This window comes from Anomaloglossus baeobatrachus, chromosome 11 (assembly GCF_048569485.1).
Source record: "Anomaloglossus baeobatrachus isolate aAnoBae1 chromosome 11, aAnoBae1.hap1, whole genome shotgun sequence".
Lineage (NCBI taxonomy): Eukaryota > Metazoa > Chordata > Amphibia > Anura > Aromobatidae > Anomaloglossus > Anomaloglossus baeobatrachus.
The window spans coordinates 124,228,697-124,253,971 of record NC_134363.1 but is presented as its reverse complement, the minus strand read 5'-3'; the positions used below and the strand labels follow the sequence as shown (position 1 = coordinate 124,253,971).

Genomic DNA, 25,275 nt, shown 5'->3' with positions numbered 1-25,275 from the left:
TAGCAAGTGCTTTTCTTGGAATGCCGTGTTTTTTTGCCTCCATGCATAACGCCTTTTTGTATGACCAAACAACTCAATCTTTGTTTCATCAGTCCACAGGACCTTCTTCCAAAATGTAACTGGCTTGTCCAAATGTGCTTTTGCATACCTCAGGCGACTCTGTTTGTGGCGTGGTTGCAGAAACGGCTTCTTTAACAACACTCTCCCATACAGCTTCTCCTTGTGCAACGTGCGCTGTATTGTTGACCGGTGCACATTGACACCATCTGCAGCAAGATGATGATGCAGGTCTTTGGAGGTGGTCTGTGGATTGTCCTTGACTGTTCTCACCATTCTTCTTCTCTGCCTTTCTGATATTTTTCTTGGCCTGCCACTTCTGGGCTTAACAAGAACTGTACCTGTGTTCTTCCATTTCCTTACAGTGTTCCTCACAGTGGAAACTGACAGTTTAAATCTCTGAGACAACTTTTTGTATCCTTCCCCTGAACAACTATGTTGAATAATCTTTGTTTTCAGATCATTTGAGAGTTGTTTTAAGGAGCCCATGATGCCACTCTTCATAGGAGATTCAAATCCCAATCTTCCACCGTATCCAATTCAAATTACTAACACTGACCTACAAAGCTATCCATAATCTGTCTCCTCCATATATCTCTGAACTAATCTCTCGCTACACTCCAAAACGTAACCTCCGGTCCTCCCAAGATCTCCTTCTATCCTCCTCTCTCATTCGCTCCTCATGCAACCGACTCCAAGACTTCTCCCGAGCATCCCCAGTCTCCTGGAACTCACTGCCTCAACACGTCAGACTATCTACTACACTCGCAAGCTTCAAACGGAACCTAAAGACTCATCTGTTCAGAAATGCCTATAACCTTCAATGACCTCACTGCTTCACCCCCGTGCGGAGCTGCCGCCCCACCACCGTGCGGAGCTGCCGCCCCACCCCCGTGCGGAGCTGCCGCCCCACCACCGTGCGGAGCTGCCGCCCCACCACCGTGCGGAGCTGCCGCCCCACCACCGTGCGGAGCTGCCGCCCCACCACCGTGCGGAGCTGCCGCCCCACCACCGTGCGGAGCTGCCGCCCCACCACCGTGCGGAGCTGCCGCCCCACCACCGTGCGGAGCTGCCGCCCCACCACCGTGCGGAGCTGCCGCCCCACCTACACCCCACCTACTGTCTCCTCCCCAAAATCCTTTAGGATGTAAGCCCGCAAGGGCAGGGCCCTCTTCCCCCTGTGCTAGTCTGTCTATTGTAACGTGTACATGTATTCTGTATGTAACCCCCTCATGTACAGCACCATGGAATCAATGGTGCTCTATAAATAAACAATAATAATAATAAATAGGAGAACAACTTGCAAGTGGCTACCTTAAATACCTTTTCTCATGATTGGATACACCTGCCTATGAAGTTCAAAGCTCAATGAGGTTACAAAACCAATTTAGTGCTTTAGTAAGTCAGTAAAAAGTAGTTAGGAGTGTTCAAATCAAGAAATTGATTAGGGTGCTGTGAGGTAGCGTGGTCGGCTGCGCAGCAGAAGACACGGGATCCAGGCATTAAGGTTCACAGCACACGGTTTAATGTCCAAACAAAAGTCCACAACACTATACATGTGCCTCTCCAGCAGAGAACTCAGGGAGTTGTGTTCACTCCCTCACACCCGGCACACCTGCCCTTGTTCCTGTTTCCATTTAACCCTTCCTTCAGCCTGTAGGAAAACAGCATTAACCCTAGAGTTGATTTACTTTCTATCATGGAGTGAGCACAACCGGGGCGAGACATACCGGCCGTCATAGATAACCCCGGTCACAGTCTCACATCCCCCCCCCCCCTCAGTTCAAGCGTGCGGGGTTGAACTCCCGCCATCAAACATGGGCCGCGGGACAAGGCATCGGCGTTGCCCTGCAACCTACCGGCCCTATGTTCAACCGTAAACCGGAAGTTCTGCAGAGAAAGGAACCACCGGGTAACCCGGGCATTCCGTTCCTTGGCGGACCTCATCCAGACCAGTGGAGAGTGATCCGTCACCAAGCGAAACTGCCGTCCCAGCAGGTAATAGCGTAGGGACTCCAAGGCCCACTTGATCGCCAGGCACTCCTTCTCCACTACGCTATAATTCCGCTCGGGAGGGGTGAGCATCCTACTTAAGAAGGTGACTGGGTGTTCCTCCCCCTGAACCACCTGAGACAGCACTGCCCCCAGGCCGACCTCTGAGGCGTCAGTCTGCACTATGAACTCCTTCCGGAAATCAGGGTGTACAAGAACGGGCTGTCCGCACAGGACCCCCTTCAGGGCCCGGAAGGAGTCCTCGGCCTGCGGAGTCCAGCGCACCATGACGGACTTCTTGCCTTTGAGAAGGTCCGTCAAGGGGGCTGATAGTCCCGCAAAATCCTTTACAAACCTCCTGTAGTATCCCACGATACCCAGGAAGTCCCTAACCTGCTTCGTGGTCAGGGGTCTAGGCCACTTCTGGATCGCCTCAACCTTGTTAACTTGGGGCTTAATCACTCCTTGGCCTATTACGTAGCCCAAGTAGCGGGCTTCCGTGAGTCCCAACGCACATTTCTTGGGATTGGCTGTCAACCCGGCTGTTCGAAGCGCGTCCACCACCGCTTGTACCTGTTCCAAGTGGGTCTGCCACTCGGAGCTGTAAATAATGATGTCATCAAGGTACGCTGATGCATACGCCTGGTGGGGTTCCAGCACTAAGTCCATCAACCTCTGGAACGTGGCCGGAGCGCCATGTAACCCAAAAGGCAAGACAACATAGTAGAAGAGACCCTCCGGCGTAACAAAAGCGGTTTTCTCCTTGGCGGACTCCGTCAGTGGCACCTGCCAGTACCCCTTGGTCAGGTCGAGCGTGGTAAAATATCGCGCCTGTCCCAGCCTATCAATCAGCTCATCCACCCGGGGAATGGGGTAGAGATCGAACTTGGATATTTCGTTCAATCTCCTAAAGTCATTGCAGAACCTTAAGGAGCCATCGGGTTTTGGTATTAGGACAATCGGACTAGCTCATTCACTCCGGGATTTTTCAATGACCCCCAGGCGTAACATTGTCTTTACTTCCTCCGATATGGCTTGTCGTCGAGCCTCCGGTACCCGGTATGACTTCAGGCGTACCTTCAGGTGGGGCTCGGTGACAATATCATGTCGTATCAGACTGGTCCTACCGGGCAGCTCGGAGAAGACATCGGGGTTCTGCTGAACCAACCGTCTGGCCTCTCGCCTCTGAGTCTTGGTGAGGGCTTCTCCAATCCTTACTTCCGGTTCGTCCTCTCCGGAGGTCGCTGGAGCCGGATGTGAATGACCCGAAGAGGAGGGAGATGGGGAAAAAACAGCCATCAGGCTTTCCCGTTCCTGCCAAGGTTTTAATAGGTTGACATGGTATATTTGTTCAGGTTTCCGCCTACCAGGCTGCAATACTTTATAGTTAACCACCCCGACTCTTTCCTTTATCTCGTAGGGGCCTTGCCACTGAGCCAGGAATTTACTCTCCGCCATGGGGATTAATACCAACACCTGATCCCCGGGTTTAAAGGTCCGCACGGTGGCTTGTCTATTGTAGCGGCCGCTTTGCGCGGCCTGAGCCTCCTGTAAATGCTCCTTCACAATTGGCATGACCGCGCTTATGCGGTTCTGCATACCCAAAATGTGTTCAATCACACTTTTATGGGGGGTGGGCTCTTGCTCCCATGTTTCCTTTGCCAGGTCCAACAATCCCCGGGGATGTCGCCCGTATAACAATTCAAAAGGCGAAAACCCCGTGGATGCCTGTGGCACCTCACGGATGGCAAACCTCAAATAGGGAAGCATCATATCCCAGTCTTTCCCGTCTTTTGAAATCACCCTTTTGAGCATGGTTTTCAGGGTTTTATTGAAACGCTCGACTAAACCGTCCGTTTGAGGATGATACACAGACGTACGCAACTGCTTGATCTGGAGTAGCCGGCATAGCTCTTTGGTCACTTTAGACATGAATGGGGTCCCCTGATCCGTAAGGATCTCCTTGGGCAACCCCACCCGGCAGAACACAGCAAACAACTCCCGAGCTATAAGCTTTGCTGCAGTATGTCTGATAGGTATCGCCTCGGGATACCGGGTGGCATAGTCAACGATCACTAGGATGTGTTGGTGCCCTCGAGCGGACTTTACGAGGGGCCCCACCAGATCCATCCCTATCCGTTCAAAAGGGACTTCTATAATGGGTAACGGTACCAACGGACTGCGAAAATGGGTCATGGGTGCGGTAAGCTGACACTCCGGGCAGGTTTCACAGAACCGTTTTACCTCCCCAAAGACTCCGGGCCAATAGAACCTTTGCAATATTCGCTCCTGCGTTTTCTTGACCCCTAGGTGGCCACTCATCAGGTGTTTATGAGCCAAGTCGAGGACCCGCCGGCGATGCGGCTGGGGCACCACCAACTGCTCTACCCCCACGCCCCGTATTTCATCTACCCGGTAGAGTAAATCCTGTTTAAGAGCGAAATGGGGGTACCTTACCTGGGCACCGGGCAGCTGTGCCACCCCGTCAATTACTGTCACCCGACTCCGGGCATGTATTAATGTAGGGTCCTGGAGTTGGGCAGTCCCAAACGTATCCGGGGACGCCTCCAACTCCGGGATGGGTTCGACCGTCTCAGCCTCTCCTGCCAATACCTCTAGGGGCGACCTATCGGGTTCACTTTCTGTCCCTATCATGGGGACCCCTACGGCAGGTGTCCCGGATTCAGGATTGTAGGGCTCAGGTCCCGGACTGACCAATATCTGAGGAGACTTAGGGGGTCCCTTCCATAAAGTCCAAAAATAGGGCAGATCCCTTCCTAGTATCACGTCATAGGGAAGAGTGTTAAGAAGTCCCACCTCATGTTGCACCTGACCGCAAGGTGCTGTGATGGTGACAATCCCTGTGGGATAGTCTCGGCGGTCCCCATGTATGCAAACCACCCCCACGGTACGTCCTGTGGCCTTTACTTTAGCCCTAAAGGTGGATCGCACAAGGGTCACTAAGCTTCCGGAATCCAACAATCCTGTAACCGGACATCCATTCACCTGTATTTGGCACAAGTGGGGCTCCGTCTCTGGGGAGACCAGGTCAGCGGTACACACCACTTGAGCATACATTGAACCCCGCCGGGTAACCCCACAATCCATGGGCTCCGTGGTGAGTGGACACTGGGCTTCCATATGTCCCACCCGCTGGCACCGCCAACATCTAATTGGGACGGAAACCCCCTTGACGGGTTGTCGTTTAGGGTACAGAACCTTCCGGACCTCAGGAATGGCGGCCGCGGCCTCAGACGGGACGGTAGGGGACTCCTGCACCGTTGTCAGCGGTGGGTCCTTGGCCCTAGGCTTGGAGGGGCCGGACCGACGGGCGGTACGCAAAGTCTCAGTGTCCCGTATCAAGTCCTGCGTAGCCACATGCCGCTCTACCAGGGACACTAATTGGTCCAGGGTACTCGGGTCACCCTGTCCTACCCACCATTGAACGGTGACGGGTAAAGTGCGCACAAAACGATCCACTACTACCCTTTCCACCATTTGCGCCGGGCTCAGAGTGTCAGGCTGCAACCACTTTTTTACAAGATGCAACAAGTCATAGGCCTGGGAGCGTACGGGTTTGGCTTCCTCATAGAACCACTGATTTACCCGCTGAGCCCGTACATAGGTATTCACCCCCAACCGAGCCAGTATTTCGGCTTTCAGGGTCACATAGTCAATGGCGTCCTCGGTACAGAGGTCCAGGTACGCTTTTTGGGGTTCCCCCGTCAGATAGGGCGACAATACCTCAGCCCACTGGGGGGTCGGCAGCTTTTCCCGCTCGGCCACCCGCTCAAACACCGCCAGGAACGCTTCCACATCATCCCCCGGGGTCATCTTTTGCAACGCTTGTCTCACCGCTTTCCGGACGCTGCCGTCGTCACCCGGTCCCGGGGTTGTTGCTGCCGGTCCGGCACGGATCGACTTGGCCAGGAGAACCATCTGTTCTTGATGTCTTTGTTCCTGCAATTGCAAGGCTTGCTGCTGACGTGCATTGGCCTGAACCAGCTGTTCTTGGTGCCTTTTGTCCTGCCCTTGCAAGGATTGCTGCTGACGTTCCAACGCCCGGAGCAGGTGTGCATTGGTCTGTTGCTGCTGTTCATTAGCCTGTTGTTGCTGTGCATTAGCCTGAGCCAGCTGCTTTAGTATGTCCTCCATGGCGTCACCGGGTTTGGGCTGTAGTATAGCCGCTCGAATCCAGGACATGTGCTACTGGGTCACCAGGGATGGATGCTACACCTCACCGGCTGGCATGCCCGCCGATTCTCCACCATATGTGAGGTAGCGTGGTCGGCTGCGCAGCAGAAGACACGGGATCCAGGCATTAAGGTTCACAGCACACGGTTTAATGTCCAAACAAAAGTCCACAACACTATACATGTGCCTCTCCAGCAGAGAACTCAGGGAGTTGTGTTCACTCCCTCACACCCGGCACACCTGCCCTTGTTCCTGTTTCCATTTAACCCTTCCTTCAGCCTGTAGGAAAACAGCATTAACCCTAGAGTGGATTTACTTTCTATCATGGAGTGAGCACAACCGGGGCGAGACATACCGGCCGTCATAGATAACCCCGGTCACAGTCTCACAGTGCCCATACTTTTGCACCGGTCAAATTTTGTTTAAATGCAGATTGCACATTTTCTGTACCATAAACCTCATTTCAATCCAGAAATATTACTCAGTCCATCAGTTATTAGATATATGAAACTGAAATAGCTGTTACAAAAACCCAAATTGTTATAAAGAAAAAAGGTTAACATTAATAGGGGTGCCCAATTTTTTTCATATTTTTCATATGACTGTATACTGTATGTATACACACACATAACACACACATGTTTACATTGAGCATATACGCACACACATATGTATACACAAATAACACACACACACAAACACATGTATACACTGAGCACAAACACACATATGTGGGAGGTGCCGTTGGGAAAGTAGGGGGGTCGCTTGTGTACTCACTCAGTCCAATAAAACTGACACCGACAACTGTGGTAAACCAAAGTTCTTGACACCGCTGCTGCTGGAAGGGCGCATGCCTGGATCCCGTGCCCGTTGGTGTTGCCTGTTAGTCTGTGACCTTTACCTTAGCATCTCTTCCTCTATTTCAGGGGTGGGCAATTAATTTTCCCATGGGGCCGCATGAGAAATTGGGATTGGTTTAGAGCAGGGGTGGGCAATTAATTTTCCCATGGGGCCGCATGAGAAATTGGGATTGGTTTAGAGGGCCGGACTAATATAATTACCTCAGTTCTACCCAATATACTACATCACTACACCCCCTCCATATACTACACCTGTAATAAACTACACCACTACACCCCGATATACTACACCTGTATTATACTACACTCCCTCCATATACCTGTAATATACTACACCCCCATATACACCTGTATTATACTACACCACTATATAATACACCTCCGATATACTACATCACTACACCCCATATACTACACCTGTAATATACTACATCACTACACCCCATATACTACACCTGTAATATAGTACACCCCCATATAGTACACCTGTAATATACTACACCTCCATATAGTACACCTGTAATATACTACACCTCCATATAGTACACCTGTAATATACTACAACTCCATATAGTACACCTGTAATATACTACATCACTACACCCCTATATACACCTGTAATATACTACATCACTACACCCCATATACTACACCTGTAATGTAGTACACCCCCATATAGTACACCTGTAATATACTACACCTCCATATAGCACACCTGTAATATACTACATCACTACACCCCCATATACACCTGTATTATACTACACCACTATATAATACACCTCCGATATACTACATCACTACACCCCATATACTACACCTGTAATATAGTACACCCCCATATAGTACACCTGTAATATACTACACCTCCATATAGCACACCTGTAATATACTACAACTTCATATAGTACACCTGTAATATACTACATCACTACACCCCTATATACACCTGTAATATACTACATCACTACACCCCATATACTACACCTGTAATATAGTACACCCCCATATAGTACACCTGTAATATACTACGTCTCCATATAGCACACCTGTAATATACTACACCTCCATATAGCACACCTGTAATATACTACACCTCCATATAGCACACCTGTAATATACTACATCACTACACCCCTATATAGCACACCTGTAATATAGTACACCTCCATATAGCACACCTGTAATATACTACACCTCCATATAGCACACCTGTAATATACTACGCCTCCATATAGTACACCTGTAATATACTACACCTCCATATAGTACACCTGTAATATACTACGCCTCCATATAGCACACCTGTAATATACTACGCCTCCATATAGTACACCTGTAATATACTACACCTCCATATAGCACACCTGTAATATACTACGCCTCCATATAGCACACCTGTAATATACTACACCTCCATATAGCACACCTGTAATATACTACGCCTCCATATAGCACACCTGTAATATACTACGCCTCCATATAGTACACCTGTAATATACTACACCTCCATATAGTACACCTGTAATATACTATGCCTCCATATAGTACACCTGTAATATACTACATCACTACACCCCCATATACTACACCACTATATACACCTCCATATAGCACACCTGTAATATACTACACCCCCATATGTCACACATCCTGCTCCCCATACAGCCTGCACCCCCATATCACACACACTACACCCCCATATTTCACACACCCTGCCCACATATCTCACCCTGCCTGTACCCCAACTTACCCCTCTCAAACACTCTGCACCCCTTCACATCCTTCTGTCAGTCTGCAGCCCTCATATGCACTCACCCTGCAGCCCCCCTCCCCCTCATGTCCTCTCTTTTCTTATTACCAGTCATCATGTGTCCACATCTCCTTCAGCATTCAGCATGTCTTGCTTTCTGCCCGGCATCCTGTGTCTCCTCCCACACAGTCACATGGGCGTGACATCATCGCAGGTCCTGCAAGATGAATTATTCCGTCTCTTGTGCTGCTTCTTTCTCCTGCTCGCGGGAACTTTTGAAATGACACACGCAGCGCAGTACTGACAACGTCAGAGCGCGCGTGTGTCACTGACAATTAGTGCCGGCAGGGAACAAAGGAAAGACTCCTGCGTTCCGCTGCCTGCACTGACTGTGCGGACCTGCACAGGATCTCTCCCTGCTCGGCACGCTGCAGCCCGGCTCCACTACACCGGCTGAAGACGGGCGGGCCGGTCACAGAGAGCAGGCGGGCCGGATGTGGCCCGCGGGCCGCCCCTTGCCCAGGTCTGCTCTATTTGGTCCATTTAGTGTGAAACTAGTCGAGTCCTGCTCACCAGTATGGCTAACTGGGTGAGCTTGCTCTCAGGGTTCACGCTTGGGATTTCCTGGACCGTGTGAGTGGAAAGTCCTATCCCCCTCGTTGAGCTAGTAGCCCGATTTTGGAGCGGGTAGAGAACGGATCTTGGAGGCTCTGTCCTCGTCGGGTAAATTGCCAGGACGCCTGAATCTCCTTCCTGACCTAGGGTCCACGTACCCCGTCGTGCCCTGGCCCTTGCCCAGTGATGACACAAGGCCACCGGCTGTCCTCCTCGACAGTTTGTGCCCCTTGTCACGATCCCCTGCGACTGGGGTCCAGCTCCTACCAGACCCAGACCAACGTCTGCCACCCAGTAGTCTCAAGGAGCCCAGCTCCTGACCTCCTCTCTCTCTCTCCTCCAACACTACACTCCTGTGACCTCTCCTCTTGAGAGTCACCAACCGACTGACTGCTCCTGACACTCCTGACCTCCCTTAACCAACCCCCCAAGTGGGCGACCCTATTCCACTCAGGCCGTCCACTGGTGTGTCTGGTGGGTGTGGTGCAGATTGTTCCTAGGATTTTGATTAGCTTGTTCTTGGCAACACCAAAGGTTAGGGACCCGTAACCAAGGAGGAGGCGGATACTGTGCAGAAGGGCAGATTGCACAATACCCTGTGATGACCTGATAGGCCAGGGCATCACACATACAATGAACAGTAAATAAGCATTTTTCATTCCCAGTGAATAAAGGTCATTAATACACTATTACCCTATCACATGTCAGTAACAATGCATACAATGAACGGTAAATAAGCATTTTGCATTCACAGTGGATAAAGGTCATCAATACACCCCCACCCTATCACAACATCAAAGTCACATGATCAGTTACATGATTGTGATGTCAAAAAAGGTCCTCAAGCAGTCTCCACATCTGAAGCTACACTGATCAATTTAGCTCCTGCTGTAGATTCTTGGGGCACTTAAGGAAGTAGGGGCCCTGGGCAACTGCCAATTTACCTCGCCCTAATGCCGGCCATGGCCCCATGGCAAGGGAAGGGACCTGTATCAACCAGGAACTTATATACTGTACTTGAACCAACCCTTGTCAAAAACATGATAAACATAATTGACACTGCAGGTCACTGGTCAGTGGTGGTTATATTAGAAAAGTATTTTTTCTAGAGTCATGAATCTCATCTTTCAAGAAAGTTCATGACATGAAATATCAATAAATTGATAGAACAAAACTTTTTTAGTTTATTTCTTCAATCTCAACTGAAATTCACTAAGCCTTTTGAGTGAAATTAGCCAAGGTGATTTGACGCCCCTGGATTATCAGGTCGTCACAGGGTATTACACAATCTTCCCTCCCGTGCAGTATCCACCTCCTTCTTGGTTTTGGGTCCCTAACCATATGGTGTTGCTTACATCAGCTAATCAAATCCTAGATACACCCTTCACCACACCCACCAAACACATCAGTGGACGGCTTGTGTGGAATAGAGTTGCCCACCTGGGGGGTTAGGAAGGAGAGGTGAAAAGTGTCAAAGAGAGTAGTCTGAGGAGTGAAAGTGAGAGGAGGTCGGGAGCGGGGCTCCTGGAAAACTATCTAGGTTGCAGACGGTGGTCTGGGCCTAGAGCAGTCAGACCCCCGGTCGCAGGGGATCGTGGTAAGGGGCACAGATCTGTCAAGGAGGACAGCCGATGGCCTTGCAACATCACCGGTCCGAGACCGAGGCACGACGGGGTACATGCACCCTAGGTCGGGGAGTAGCTTCAGGCACCCCGATAATTTACCCGCGGAGAACAGAACCTTCAAGATTCGTTCCCACCCGCTCCAAAATCGGGGCACTAGCGCAACGAGAGGGATAGGCCTTTCCAACCCAAAATGGTCCAGAAAATCCCAAGCGTGAGCCCTGAGAGCAAGCTCCCACACTTAGCCATAGTGGGGAGCGGGACCCGGCAAGTTTCACACTACCGGGACCACCAGAGAAGTAAACTTAGTGCCAGGAGGCAGGTCACGGATCACCAGGCAGCACCATTGGGGACCCGAACTAGTGTGATGCCCTGGCACCGCCAGGTGGTCACAGAAGAACATACACCTTCACACAACACAATCCCACACCAGGTTCCATCAGCCACAAAACCCTAGTCACCCCCCTCAGGGTAAGAAGGACACACCAGTGGGCGGGACCAGGCGGATTGGGAGCGCCCACCTAGGGGTCTTGAGGATCCAGGGGAGGGAACCAGTCAGTTGAAGTTTGTCTTAAGTTCAAGTTGAAGGAGGAGAGAGCTCAAGGGAGAGCGGAGGTCAAGGCTGAGCCTAGTGAAGAGTAGTCAGGGTAGTGGCCCTGGTCTACTGGCTAGGTGGCAAGCAGTGGACCGTGTCCAAAGGGGACGGGTGTTCGGTCGTGGGAAATCCAGAAAGGACCAGGACAGGGTTGGAGCCCCCGGTACCAACCGCGGAGATCCGGCCCGGAAACCGTGCACAGGCGGGATACCTGGACCTAGTTAGAAGACGTTTGCAAGCCCCTTCTCTAATTCACCAGGCCGGGAGAAAGGTTCCAGACGTTGTTCCGAAGTGTTAGCCCAGATAGAGCAAAACGGCAGCCCACCGCGGGGGATAGGGTATCCTCAACAACCTACCAAGATCCCAAGGGTCAGTTTTCGCGGGCACGTCTCCCAACCACAACCAAACCGGGAGTGGACTTCCCTGTTCCATACGAGGTCGTCTAAAATAGAAGGAAAATACAGAGTGCCAGAGGAAGGGACATTGGTACACCAGCCGGGTGTGGGAACCATATACACCCTGAAGCGGTAGACGGCCACTGACACCTTGGTTTACCAGCAGACCCGTGTGCTTTTATTCAATCGTGAGTACACCAACATCCCCCGGTCCGACCCGTTGCATCACCACCAACAGCCATCACCTCCTGTATTCTGGACACTGAGCCCCGGGGCATCCACCCCTAATCATGGAGGGGATAACATCCAGCTGCCACTTCATCGCCCTCGGGTGCTCCCCAACAGCAGTGGTATTCCCTGTTACCACACACCGTGGGTGGCATCACGAAGTATCTATAACAATCCCCGTATACATATCGCCTCTTTTTATTTGAGTGTCCGCGCAACCCCCGGGTCCGGAGACCCCTCGAGCCACTGCGGATCCGGATCTGAGCTGCCCGACTGCTGACGTGGGGGCAGCACACTAGCTCTCCTCAATGGCAGCAGTGTCCAGAGACTTGTTTTACCAGTTGTCGGTGTCTGCTTAATGGACTGAGTGAATACCAAAGTGGCCCCCCCTTTGCACCCAACGGCATCCCCTTCGAGCACCGAGTCCCCCCTACCCGTGGACTGTTCTAACACCTGGCTGCCCCATTCCATCACCCCCCGGGTACTCCCAACTGCAGCGGTGGTACTCCTAATTACCACATACCACGGGTGGTGTCACAAACTCTATATTATCCCTTGTAAATACCCCCTTCATTTGAGTGGCCGCATGACCCCCGGGTCCGGAAACCCTCGAGCCACTGAGAACCCGGATACGAGCAGCTCAGCTGTTGACACGGGGGCGGCACAGTGACATATAATTATAAGGTCTATCAGCCTTGTCGTATAGTGTAGATACTACTCTTCCATGTAATGAAAAAATAGAAGCAAAAGATATAAATAAGATAGAAACTTGTGAACTGTACTCATAAACCCATGAGTCACTCACCACAACATCAGATGACTACATTTTAAGAGCCACTCTAAGCCACAAGACACTGTGATTAAGCGCACCATGTTATAGCCCACAGGTAACTTGTCCTTAGAGGGATTTCACAGTTATGAATCATAAAAGATATTTAAAGAGTAATGTTTAGTGTGTCTAATCCATGTAATCGTAAAAAAAAATGTATCTAGAATGAAGAGTAGAGAAGTCAAGCTATCGTACATTATGTCACCCCACACCATTATCCTGGGTATAGGACAAGTGTGACATCCCATCCACAAGTTCATTGTTAAAAAGATTAAAAGGAATTGGTCCCCACAGCTGATCCTTGTGGTCCCCACAGCTGACTTCATTCCATTTAAAGAATGCGCCATTTACAACTCATGCTTTCCTGCCCCTTAACTAGTTTTTTTTACCCCTGTATACATAGTGTCCCTGAGCTTCAGTAAAAGACTTGTGTGATACAGTAACATATGCCATTCCAGAAATATCACATCAACCATATGAGAACCTTATTACTATAGAAATCAATGCAGCAACATGTCTAACTTTACAGACTTCAGTGTGTAAAGCAAATCATAGAAATTACTTTTCATGATGGCAGACCCAATAAATTCTAAATAGATGACACGGAATTATCGCTAATCATGTTTCTTTCCCTTGTCCTTTACCTCTAGAGAGATATGAAGAAGCTTTCACACACCTTAAGAAATCTTTTACCAATGGCGCCATTGATGAATCTTCCAAAGCCAGGTACGGAGTTCTACATGTCAAGTGCCGCAACGTTCTGGCAGCAGCTGAGGAACTATCCACCTTAGCTGGTAAAAATCCCAACGAACTGGAAATTCTCATTAAATTTTTGGATAAAAGGGAACGGCAAAGCCTTTCACAGGTAACAATTTCCATTCATATATATTTCCATTATTTATGATAATCGAAGTGCATAGAATTTGTTTTTATACTGTTTCTTCTTTAAAGGCAAATATAAAAGTAGCCCAAATTTAGAAATCTCCTTCTACCTTTAGTGTAAGGAGGACACCGTAAGGCTGGGGCCATACAGGCATTACTGCAAGTACATCGCATGACATTCAGCTCCCGCTCTGCTGGAGTGTAAGTCAAGAGTCATGCGATCGCAGCACAGCCGCATGTGACACCTATGAGCGATTTTGCATCGTTGCAAAAACGTGCAAAATCGCTCATCGGTGACATGGGGTCCATTCTCAAAAATCGTTACTGCAGCAGTATCGAGGTTGTTCCTCGTTCCTGCGGCAGCACACATGGCTCCGTGTGACACCGCAAGAACGAGGAAGCTCTCCTTACCTGCCTCCCGGCCGCTATGCGGAAGGAAGGAGGTGGACGGGATGTTACGTCCCGCTCATCTCCGCCCCTCCGCTTCTATTGTGCGGCGGTTGAGTGACGCAGCTGTGACGTCGCTGTGACGCTGAACGAACCGCCCCCTTAGAAAGGAGGCGGTTCGCCGGTCACAGCGACGTCGCCGGGCAGGTAAGTATGTGTGACAGGTCTGGGCGATGTTGTGCGGCACGGGCAGCGATTTGCCCGTGTCGCACAACAGATGGGGACGGGTACCCACACTAGCGATATCGGGACCGATATAGCAGCGTGTAAAGTGGTCTTTAGTCTAAAGCCTGCTTTACACATTACAATTTATTGTGTGATCGCATTTGCGATCGCACCCGCCTCCATCGTTTGTGTAGCACGGGCAATTTCTTGCCCGTGTTGCACAATACTGTAACCCCCCATCACACGTACTTACCTTTCAAATGACCTCGCTGTGGGCGGTGAACATCCTCTTCCTGAAGGGGGAGGGATGTTCGGCGTCACAGCGACGTCACACAGCGGCCGGCCAATCGAAGCGGAGGGGCGGAGATGATCGGGACATAAACATCCCGCTCACCTCCTTCCTTCAGCATTCCCGGCGGCCGCAGGTAAGCTGCAGATCATCGTTCCCGGGGTGTCACATGGAGCGATGTATGCTGCCTCGGGAACAATTAACAACAGGACGTTCGATTTTTAGAAAATGAGCGACGTGTCAACGAGCAACTAGAGGGTGAGTATTTCTGCTCGTTCATAGCTGTCAAACGCTACGATATCACTAACGATGCCGGATGTGCGTCACTTACGATGTGACCCCGCCGACATCTGGTTAGATATATCGTAGCGTGTAAAGCCCACTTAAGGCTGAGTGCCCACGATCAGTGTTCATAGCGTTTTGAATGTAGCATGCTTCAGCTGGGTCCAAAACACTGCAATTTACAGTACAAGCACAGTGGATGAGATTTCTAGTAATCCCGTGCCCATTGTGCTTGTTTTTTTTCCGCAGCAAAAACTGACCTGCAGTGCGTCTTTCCAGACCGCAGCATGTCAATTATTTGCTGCGGAGTCGGAAGCATTCTCCGCAGAGAGAACAGAAGAGAAAGACCACAGCGCCCCGAGCCCTGATAGAGAGCACGAGCAGCTGCGGTCTCCTGCGGAGCAGTCTTATGGCCCCGCAGGTCAGGACCCGCCGCGTCCAGGGCGCAGCGGGTCCTGATCATGGGTACATACTGTGTGTACACAGTGAGCTATTATTGCGTTTTCTGATGCAAAATCAATGAAATCTTGAAGTTTTGTGCACATGTTCTTTTTTTTTTTTCACTTGGAGATTTGGTACAAAATTAAATCTGCAGCATGTCAATTCTTCCAGCGTTTTTGCAGCATTTTTCCACTCCAGAATGCATGACAAACGCATTGGAAAAACACAAAAAGTGTATTGAAAAAGATGCAAACTACATTTTTCCTACCAAGAGGTAGAGAAAAGATTCAGAAATTTCTGCAACCAAATACTCAACATGCCCACGTAGCCTAAAAAGGTTTATAGTTTCCTATTAAATAACATTTGTAGAGTTTTGGAATTTGTTTTTCCTTTCTTACCTTTACCAGTGATTTCAATGGAAATATGCCCTTGCTTTATAAGACATTTTTTATTAGACTCCATTAAACTCTAAGTGGTAAGACATTTTTTTGGTGTACTTTATATCTAACAGTGGCTCAGAATAATTAAGAAGAATATAAAGACCAAAAGAGTTAGCGAAAGATATAAATCAGCAGCCTGGTAAAGAAAAACAGAGCTTAAAGGGTTATTCCCGTCATTGAAAGCTATCACTAATTTAGGGTTGCAAATGGTAGTAATGTTTTTCGAGCAATTTATTTTCTATGCTATTGTTTGAGAAAGCCAAGCACAATCCTTGGGACCGATTTATCATTTGTGGGGGCTTTTTGGTATTTTTGATTTTTAATTTTTTGTCCTTGTGATATTCATAGATGTTTATTGCTCCAAATTCTTCAAAATGGCCCCTGTACTCCATGAATTTTGTGCAAAAAAATGTTAATTCGTTTTGTCATTTTTGCATGTGTTACATTTTTGTGTGCCTATTATAGAAAATAGTCTAAAATCTCCCAAAAGTTGTACAAAATTTCCAGACATGCATAAAATCACTCCATGGAGGGAGACTGGAATATACTAAAGGTAGCTTTACACACTACGAGATCGCTAAAGTGATCTGGTTGGGGTCACGGAATTTGTGATGCACATCCGGCCTCTTTAGCGATGTTGTTGCGTGTGACACATATTAGCGATTTTGAATAGTTGAAAAAACATTCAAAATCGCTAATTGGTGACATGCCCCCCCTCTTCCCAATTATCGTTACTGCTGCAGTAACGATGTTCCTCGTTTCTGCGGCAGCACACATCCCTACGTGTGACACCGCAGGAACGAGGAACCTCTCCTTACCTGCGTCCCGCCAGCAATGAGGAAGGAAGAAGGTGGGCGGGATGTTCGTCCCGCTCAGCTCCGCCCCTCCGCTTTGATTGGGCAGCCGCTTAGTGACGTCGCTGTGACGCTTAACGAACCACCCCCTTAGAAAGGAGGTGGTTTGCCGGTCACAGTGACGTCGCAGAGCAGGTATGTGCGTGTGAGGCTGCCGTAGCGATAATGTTCGCTACGGCAGCGATCACAAGATATCGGCCGTACGATGGGGGCGGGTGCTATCACGCTCGACATCGCTAGCATCAGCTAGGGATGTCGCAGAGTGTAAAGCGGCCTTTACGCAAAAATTCGGCAACTTTTTCAAAAAGTCACAACTGATCAGCTAAAAGCATTTGAAAATCCCAAACTTATCCACAATGGGGATAATTGGAAAAAACAAACATACAGAAAAGCAGTTGTAAAATAGACTTTAGAAAAGGGGCAAATTAAAGGAAGACTAAGGCGCATAAAGCTGTCTAAAAATACCAAAAAGTAGACAAAAAATGTGCAAATGCAATGATGCTCTCCAATCTTGGCTCCAGTTTCTGTCTCTGCTGGCAACAGGTCAATGGAGAGATAGAACTATGAAGGATCAGGATGGCAAACCAAAGAAAGCGCAAACTGCTAGACACCCATGTTTTGGTGGCAACTTTTAAAGTACAACTGTCTTCCATTATTACTTTAAATATAAGACCTGCTGTCAAAGTATAAACTGTTCGAGAACCCTCTTACAGAAGACACTACAACCTGTTGGGATGTTCTGCCATCATTGAATTTGATTTATGTTTCTGCCACGGTTGCATTCCATGTTTTGGGCATAACACTCTTCTCGAATTTTGCATGGAGGTGTGGATGATTGAGGAGTTTGTCGGACATGGCACTGGACAGCACTGCTGGATGAGTGCTGGGATGACTTTGAGAACGTCGGGTGGAGCACTCACAGGCGTTATAGTGGTACTTTACTTATATGTTGTGGGTGAGCAGTAACCTGTTTGGTACTGACTGAGTTAAGCAAATGATTCAAGTGGAATGCGAGTGGTGACCTGTTGAAGAGAGAGAATGTCTGTGAGAAAGAAAAGATAACTCATGAAAAAAGTGTGTGCCTGTAAAAGAAGTTGTCAAGACACTATTGGGCGTAGTAATCCCTGTGAAGTAGTATGTAGAAGGATGAAATAGCATGCTTATGAGGCTCACCTTGTGAGATGGCCCACTAAGTTGTAAGTCAGGTTGAACACAAGGACCGAGGATGATGGGACAACAGCATGAGCCAGGACAATGTCTACAGTCTATGCTGTATGGAAAGCAAGCAATCAGAGTAGGTCACACTGAAAGCCACAGAAAACTGCAAATATCAATGCAGTGTAATGAGAATAGTCTTTACATAACAGTTCGTAATGAATACAGCAAATGATGAGCTAATCAGCAGGTCTGAGGAACATAGCTGTTGTGGTGGAAAACTCCAAGACAACAGAAACTGAAGGTCACACTGACTCAATACTCAGATACCACATGTGTCTATTAGACCTTAAAAGGACTTGGACTACCTGGAGGAAGGCAACAAGGGTTTCTGGTCTAGCTTTGGTGTACCTAGCCGGGGTGTAGGGTGTGGTGATGTAATTACCTGTGACCCCTGGCTTGCCCAGGGCGTCACATATGTATACCACAGTGTGTTCAGGTTCCTGCCAATATCCAGCAACTTTGCCATTTTGCAACTCAGCCAATGAAGAGGAGTGGACTAACAATCCACAGGCCACAATAAACAACCTGATGAACTCTATGCGAAGATATCATTACTTTTTGAGTAACACACAGAGCCAAAAAGAGTATCTATTGGAGAGTCCAAGCTGAACTTTTGTAACTGGGAGCATGAATATTCAGCTACTTCCTTACTAGTTCATATTATAGACATGTGATTATAGATTAAGGAAAAGCATGTGCATGGTCTGCCGATTGTGTTATCAGGTACAGGTTGAGATGGAGTTGTAGAGATGCATGTTGGCCATTGGGAAGGTTTCCTGACGAGCAATGGTCTACCTCAGGTTGCCACCTGCCTCCATTCCAGTAGGAACCTGACCTAAAAGTCACTCTGTCCTTCTAGGGGGATTAAGGGCTCACAATGTCAAGTACTCTTAACCTGAGGAGATCCATCTCCAGATGGAATTTGCATGATTTTATTTTCACTTTGAGTTTCCCCCACCATTCAGCCTGACTGATTCAATGACGTTTTTGGTCCTAGAACGGACCATTGTTTCACTATTTACAAAGTACAGTTTGAGGCATTTATAGCTGAGCTATGGATGTAGTATTGACATGAAGTCCACACTCATGACTATGATATGACCTGTCCTACATCTCACAACAAAGAATTAATTGCATCCACTTTGCTCCCTGAAGTGAGGACTTATCACATGGATGAAAGCTTCAATGTATATACGGCTATTCACACATCACATATGTTTTTCACCATCTAAGACCGGGAACTGCCTAGAGCTCAGAACAACACATCCATCATTGTTCATTTCTAACAGTGATGACGTTTAGAACTTTCACATAATTTTACGAACATTTCCCACTAAATTTACAGTAACTTGAGCTGGGGTCATCCTCATCTGATATGTTCTTAGGTATATTTGTATCTAGGAAAGCTGAGTGGGGCAAGTACAATATACTTTAGTTTAGCATCTATGGAGGGATGGGAGAAACTCTAAGATAGGTAATAATAGGCATATTGGTTGTTACTCAAATATTCCCAAAATAGGGAGTAGAAACAATGAGGGGCAAATCAGGGCCGCCATCAGGGCATTACTAATGGGACTCCTGTACTGGGCCCGGTGAGCAGCAGGCAGGAGGGGGGGCACGGCTGACAGCCCGGGCCCCTCCCCCTTCATTCCTCTGCTCACTGGGCCCCATGGGCAGGGGGCGGGGACGTTGCACTGGCAGACATATCGAGTTACATCACCTGCAGTCACAAAGGGGCCCTAAAGCCTGAAAACGTGTTAACCCGTTAGCGACCTATGACGTACTGGGTACGTCATGGCTCCCAGCTACTTAAGGACCTATGACGTACCCAGTATGTCATGGCGAGATCGCGGCCCCGGAGGCTGCGATCGCTGCAAATATCTTAGATTCGGGGAGGAGGGGCCCTCTGCCTGACCTCAGGAGGGGTGGTGTCTCCCCCCCCGGACCTAAGGAGGCTGTGATTGGCTGAGCAGCGTTCGTCAGCCAATCACAGCCACTGTAATGTTGAAAATGGCTGAAACATTGAAATCCAGCCATGACCAGTGCAGCTGTAGCACCGATCATTGGCTGGAGCTGGGTGACCTCAGTTTCACCCGCACCCAGCTCTGATTGGAGAGACCGGCCTTGTGACTGATCTCTCCAATCACTGTGGATCTGGGGCCGGAGAGCGCCCCCTCAGCTTCAATCCGGCATCTGAGGAAGCCGATGGGAGCGATCGATAAGTTATAGACACTGTCTACTTTTCAGCCGCTGGCTGCAGAAGTCACTGCCCCCATCCACCGCCACTTAACCCATCTTCTGCCTCCCCTCAATCTGCCACCGCTCTCCCCCATCAGCCGCTGCCCCCTCCCTCCTCTGCTGCCCCCTCTCACCTTCCTCCATCTGCTGTGATCCCCCCCACCTGCTGTGATCCCCCCCCACTTGCTGTGATCTCCCCACCTGCTGTGATCTCCCCACCTGCTGTGAGCCCCCCCCCACCTGCTGTGAGCCCCCACTACCCACTATCTATCTATTTCTCTATCTATCTATTATTCTGTCTATTTATCTCCTATCTCTCTGTAGCACCCACGGGGCAGGGGTTAAATGTTACTCGTCGCCGGGCTGATGTCGGGTCAGGGATGTCACAGGTGGCCCTGCCCGGCTTCGTAGCCCCGAAGTGTACAATAAAAGGGGATTTGGATGATGGTAGTGGAATAATGAGAATGATAGTCTTGTGACGCCACCTGTGGCACGTGGCCAGGGATTAGCCGCCGCTGCTGTCGCTGTCCTTCGGGGCGGATGGTGTTGCAGCAAGGATGGTTCTGCTCCCCACAGGTGGAGCGGGGCCCCAGGGAGGATGATGAGGAAAGTAGTGGCCCTTGGCGCCGAAGCGCGGGGCGGCGACAATCAAAAGGCTGAATCAGCTGCTGTGGTTCCAGCCGTGATGGGCCCCAGCCGATCCCGGATCCATTAGAGGTTAGAACCGGTATGGTGGTCGATGGGCCCTTCCTTCTTGCGCCTTTAAAGATGGATCCCCGTGGCCTGAAGCTGCTTGGGGACGCCGGTTTGTGTAGTGTTAGCTCCTGTCCCGTGTGTAGGTGATGCGGGGCCGCTGTGGAGTTTGACTGTAATCACGACTGCTGACCCTATGTGGCACTGTGCTCCGAGATCTCGTGGTGGTTAGAGGGACATGCAATCCCCCGTCCTGCAGATTCTGGTGATACAACATGAAGTCTGTTCCACCCTAAAGCTCTGCACCCTGAACCACACCGCTCCCGCTCCTGTTCTCTTCTACTGGAGAACACACTAACTGTTGTGTAAGCTCCTAACTCCCCCTGGTGGCTGCTCCTCCCCCGGTTTCCTGTCACTAGTGGGTGGCTGCCCCCCCATGTTTGGTGACTACCTTAAGACCCGACCCTAGCCCGGTCCCCAATGGGGAGGGCAACCTGGTTGTGTATATGAGTTTGTGTTGTGTAACTGGTACCGACCTCCTCTGGATCCAGGATGAATAATGCACCTTAAGTGAGGAACAGTACCCTGTGGTGACTGAAGCCACAGGGGCACCACATATCCATCTATCTATCTATGATTCTACCTATCTATCTATCCATCTAACTATCTGCTGAAAGAGCCTTATGCTATATGCGCACGCTGCGTTTTTTGCTGCGTTTTTGGCAGCAGTTTTGTTGTTAGAATTTTCTGACATCTGACTTCCCAGCAAAGTCTATGTGTTACGGTTGCTGCGAGCACTGGAGACTATGTCCAGATTTCTTGCTACTGCACATGTGCGAGCGCTGGAGACTAAGTCCAGATTTCTTGCTACTGCACATGTGCGAGCGCCGGAGACTAAGTCCAATCTTGGAGCCATTGCACATGTGCGGGTGACATCATCGCTGACACGAGGTCACATGTCTCTGACACCTTCTATGCCGATTGGTCGCTGGTCATGTGCTTGTGACGTCTTGCTCGGTGATAGGCCAGCATGACGTCACTCCTGTCGTTCTGGCAGCGGATTGGCTCTGGTGTCCTCCATCTTGGATGAGGCACAGAGTCTATATAAGACCCTGACACACGCCGCATGGTGCTCAGTCCTCTTGGTTCATGCATATGAGCAGACGCTCTGTGCGCGTTCCTCTAGGCATTCCTCTGTCTATGCTAGGTGAGCGCTACCGGCAGGGTAGCGTTCTTATACCTTACAGCTTCGGCTGCTGTCCGTATCCTTACCTCTTAGGGGAGCGGACATAGGCAGGTGCCTGAGGCACATGGTCTGGCTGGGCCTTGTGATTCTACTCGTAGGTGGACGTTGCCGCTAGGGTAACGTTCCTTATACTGCGTCTGGCAGTTGTTCGTATCCTCGCACACTAGGGGAGCGAACAGAGGTAGGAGCTTTGTGCGGCTTACGCTGCTGTTCGTCTCTTTTGCACCACTAGAAGAGCGGACCTAGGCAGGTGCCATATCTAGTGGTTCGTGTCCTCGCACACTAGTGGAGCGAACGCAGGTAGGAGCTTTGTGCGGCTTACGCTGCTGTTCGTCTCTTTTGCACCACTAGAAGAGCGGACCTAGGTAGGTGCCATTTCGCACACATTGCCTTTGTCTCTGTGATTATTAACAGAGATCATTCCACACACCCTCCAAGTAAGGGAGGAATTGCTTTACTTACTTATTATATCCTTCTGTGAGTTAACAGAGGTATTGCACTCTGCCATAGTCTGCAGCAAAGTCTTTGCACGGTGGACCCTGACTGTCTGATACTCCTTTCGGTTTTATTATCAGACAGCCCCCCGTAACATTAGGACTGAGCCAAGGGTCTGGCAGTTATGGCAGAATATCAGCAGTTACACCGTTACATACAAGTACTTGAGTCACGGCTCAAGAGTATAGAGGATAAACCTCAGACCATGGTGACATCTGCACATGATCCTCGACTTGCTCTGCCAAATAGATATTCTGGCGATGCCAGATCATGTCGTGGTTTCATTAGTCAGTGTCAGATACACCTAGAGGTCAACTCTTCTCGCTTCTCTACGGAGAGGTCCAGAGTAGGCTTTATCATCTCCTTACTTCAGGACAAAGCCTTAGAATGGGCGACTCCCCTATGGGAGCGCTCTGATGTGGTTACTCTGAGACATCAAGACTTTCTTGATGCTCTTAAGGCGGTATTCATGGGTCCGCAGGTTACCCATGATGCGGCCCTGAGACTGTTAGATCTATCTCAGGGTTCGTTATCCACTAGTTCTTATGCCATTGCTTTTAGAACTCTGGTGGCAGAACTAGATTGGCCAGAGAAGGTATTGATTCCTATCTTCTGGAGAGGGTTGGCAGGCTATGTCAAGGATGCCCTTGCTACTCGTGAGGTCCCTGCTTCTCTGGAGGACTTGATCACAGTAGCAACGAGGATCGATGTACGCCATAAGGAACGTAGACTCGAGGTCTCTTCCTCACGCCCTAAGCATCGGGCTATTCCAGTTGTTGAGGGTCCACTACCATCTTCCTCAGCATCTGAAACATCTCCCACTCCTATGGAGTTAGGTCATACGTTCTCCAGACTACGCAAGTCTGGTCCTCCTATATGTTACGTATGTCTTCAGGCTGGGCACTATGCCAACAAGTGTCCTAGTCGTCAGGGAAACTCCCTGGCCTAGTAACCATTAGAGGGGGGTTACTAGAGACGTCTTCTGCACCCTCTAAGTGTTGTATCCCAGGTCAGCTCTCGTTATCTGAGAATACATGGCCTATTATGGCTTTTGTGGATTCCGGAGCTGACGGGATTTTTGTGTCCTCAGGATTTGTAAAGGGACACAATATTCCCTCTATCATGTTAGAGGCGCCTATTCCTGTCCGTGTTGTTAATGGAACTATGTTGTCTGACTCCATTACATTGAGGACAGTTCCCTTGCGCCTTTCCCTGTCTCAGGGTCACATAGAGGAGATTTCTTTTCTTGTTTTGCCTGAGGGTATAGACGACGTCCTTCTGGGTCTTCCATGGCTTCGGACTCATGTTCCTCACATTGACTGGGAGTCTGACAGCATTATTAGTTGGGGTTCGAAATGTCAGTCCCGATGTCTTCCCTTACCACCTAAGGTCGTTGCGGTTGCATCAACTGATCTCTCTCCCATACCTACACCCTATTTGGATTTCGCTGACGTGTTCTCCAAACAGGGTGCTGAGGTTCTTCCATCCCATAGGCCGTATGACTGTGCCATAGACCTTATCCCAGGTTCGGTTCCACCTAAAGGCAGGGTTTACCCCCTGTCGATACCTGAGTCGGAGGCCATGTCGACCTATATAAGAGAGAGTTTAGAGAAGGGGTTCATTCGTAAGTCTGTCTCTCCCGCGGGAGCTGGGTTTTTCTTTGTTCGGAAGAAAGAGGGTGATTTGCGTCCCTGCATAGATTACAGGGGTCTCAACGCAATCACAATAAAGAACAAATACCCATTACCTTTAATTTCGGAGCTCTTTGACAGACTGAGAGGAGCTCAAGTTTTTACGAAGTTGGATCTGCGGGGTGCGTATAACTTGGTACGAATTCGAAAGGGTGACGAATGGAAGACCGCTTTTAACACCCGAGACGGTCACTATGAATACCTCGTCATGCCTTTTGGGTTATGTAATGCACCCGCAGTATTTCAGGACTTCGTAAACGATGTGTTCAGGGATTTACTGTTATCCTCAGTAGTGGTGTATCTGGACGACATCCTGATTTTTTCTCCTGATCTGGAGACTCATCGTCAGGATGTCGTTCGTGTCCTTTCCCGTTTAAGGGAGCACTCATTGTTTGCTAAACTCGAGAAATGTGTATTTGAGCAGTCCTCATTGCCTTTTTTGGGTTACATTATCTCACAAGAGGGTCTGGCTATGGATCCTGCGAAGCTCTCTGCTGTCCTGCAATGGTCCGAACCTCATTCCTTGAAGGCGGTGCAACGCTTCTTAGGATTCATAAATTATTACAGGCAGTTCATACCCCATTTTTCTACTTTGGTGGCCCCTTTGGTGGCCTTGACTAAGAAAGGTGCTAATCCCAAAGCCTGGTCTACTGAGACATCTCAGGCTTTTGAGGCAGTAAAAAGACACTTTTCAACTGCTCCCGTTCTTCAAAGACCCGATGAGAATAAGCCCTTCCTCTTAGAGGTTGATGCC

At 49.4% G+C, this 25,275-nt stretch overlaps 1 protein-coding gene across 1 annotated transcript in view; it reads left to right on the top strand.

Moving 5' to 3' along the window:
- TTC34 (tetratricopeptide repeat domain 34) overlaps positions 1-25,275 on the top strand; it is a 150,252-nt gene that overhangs the window by 75,517 nt on the left and 49,460 nt on the right. Inside the window, exon 6 of the mRNA XM_075327959.1 lies at positions 13,791-14,005. Within this exon, the coding sequence (XP_075184074.1) occupies positions 13,791-14,005 (215 nt within the window). The remainder of the gene's footprint in view (positions 1-13,790; positions 14,006-25,275) is intronic.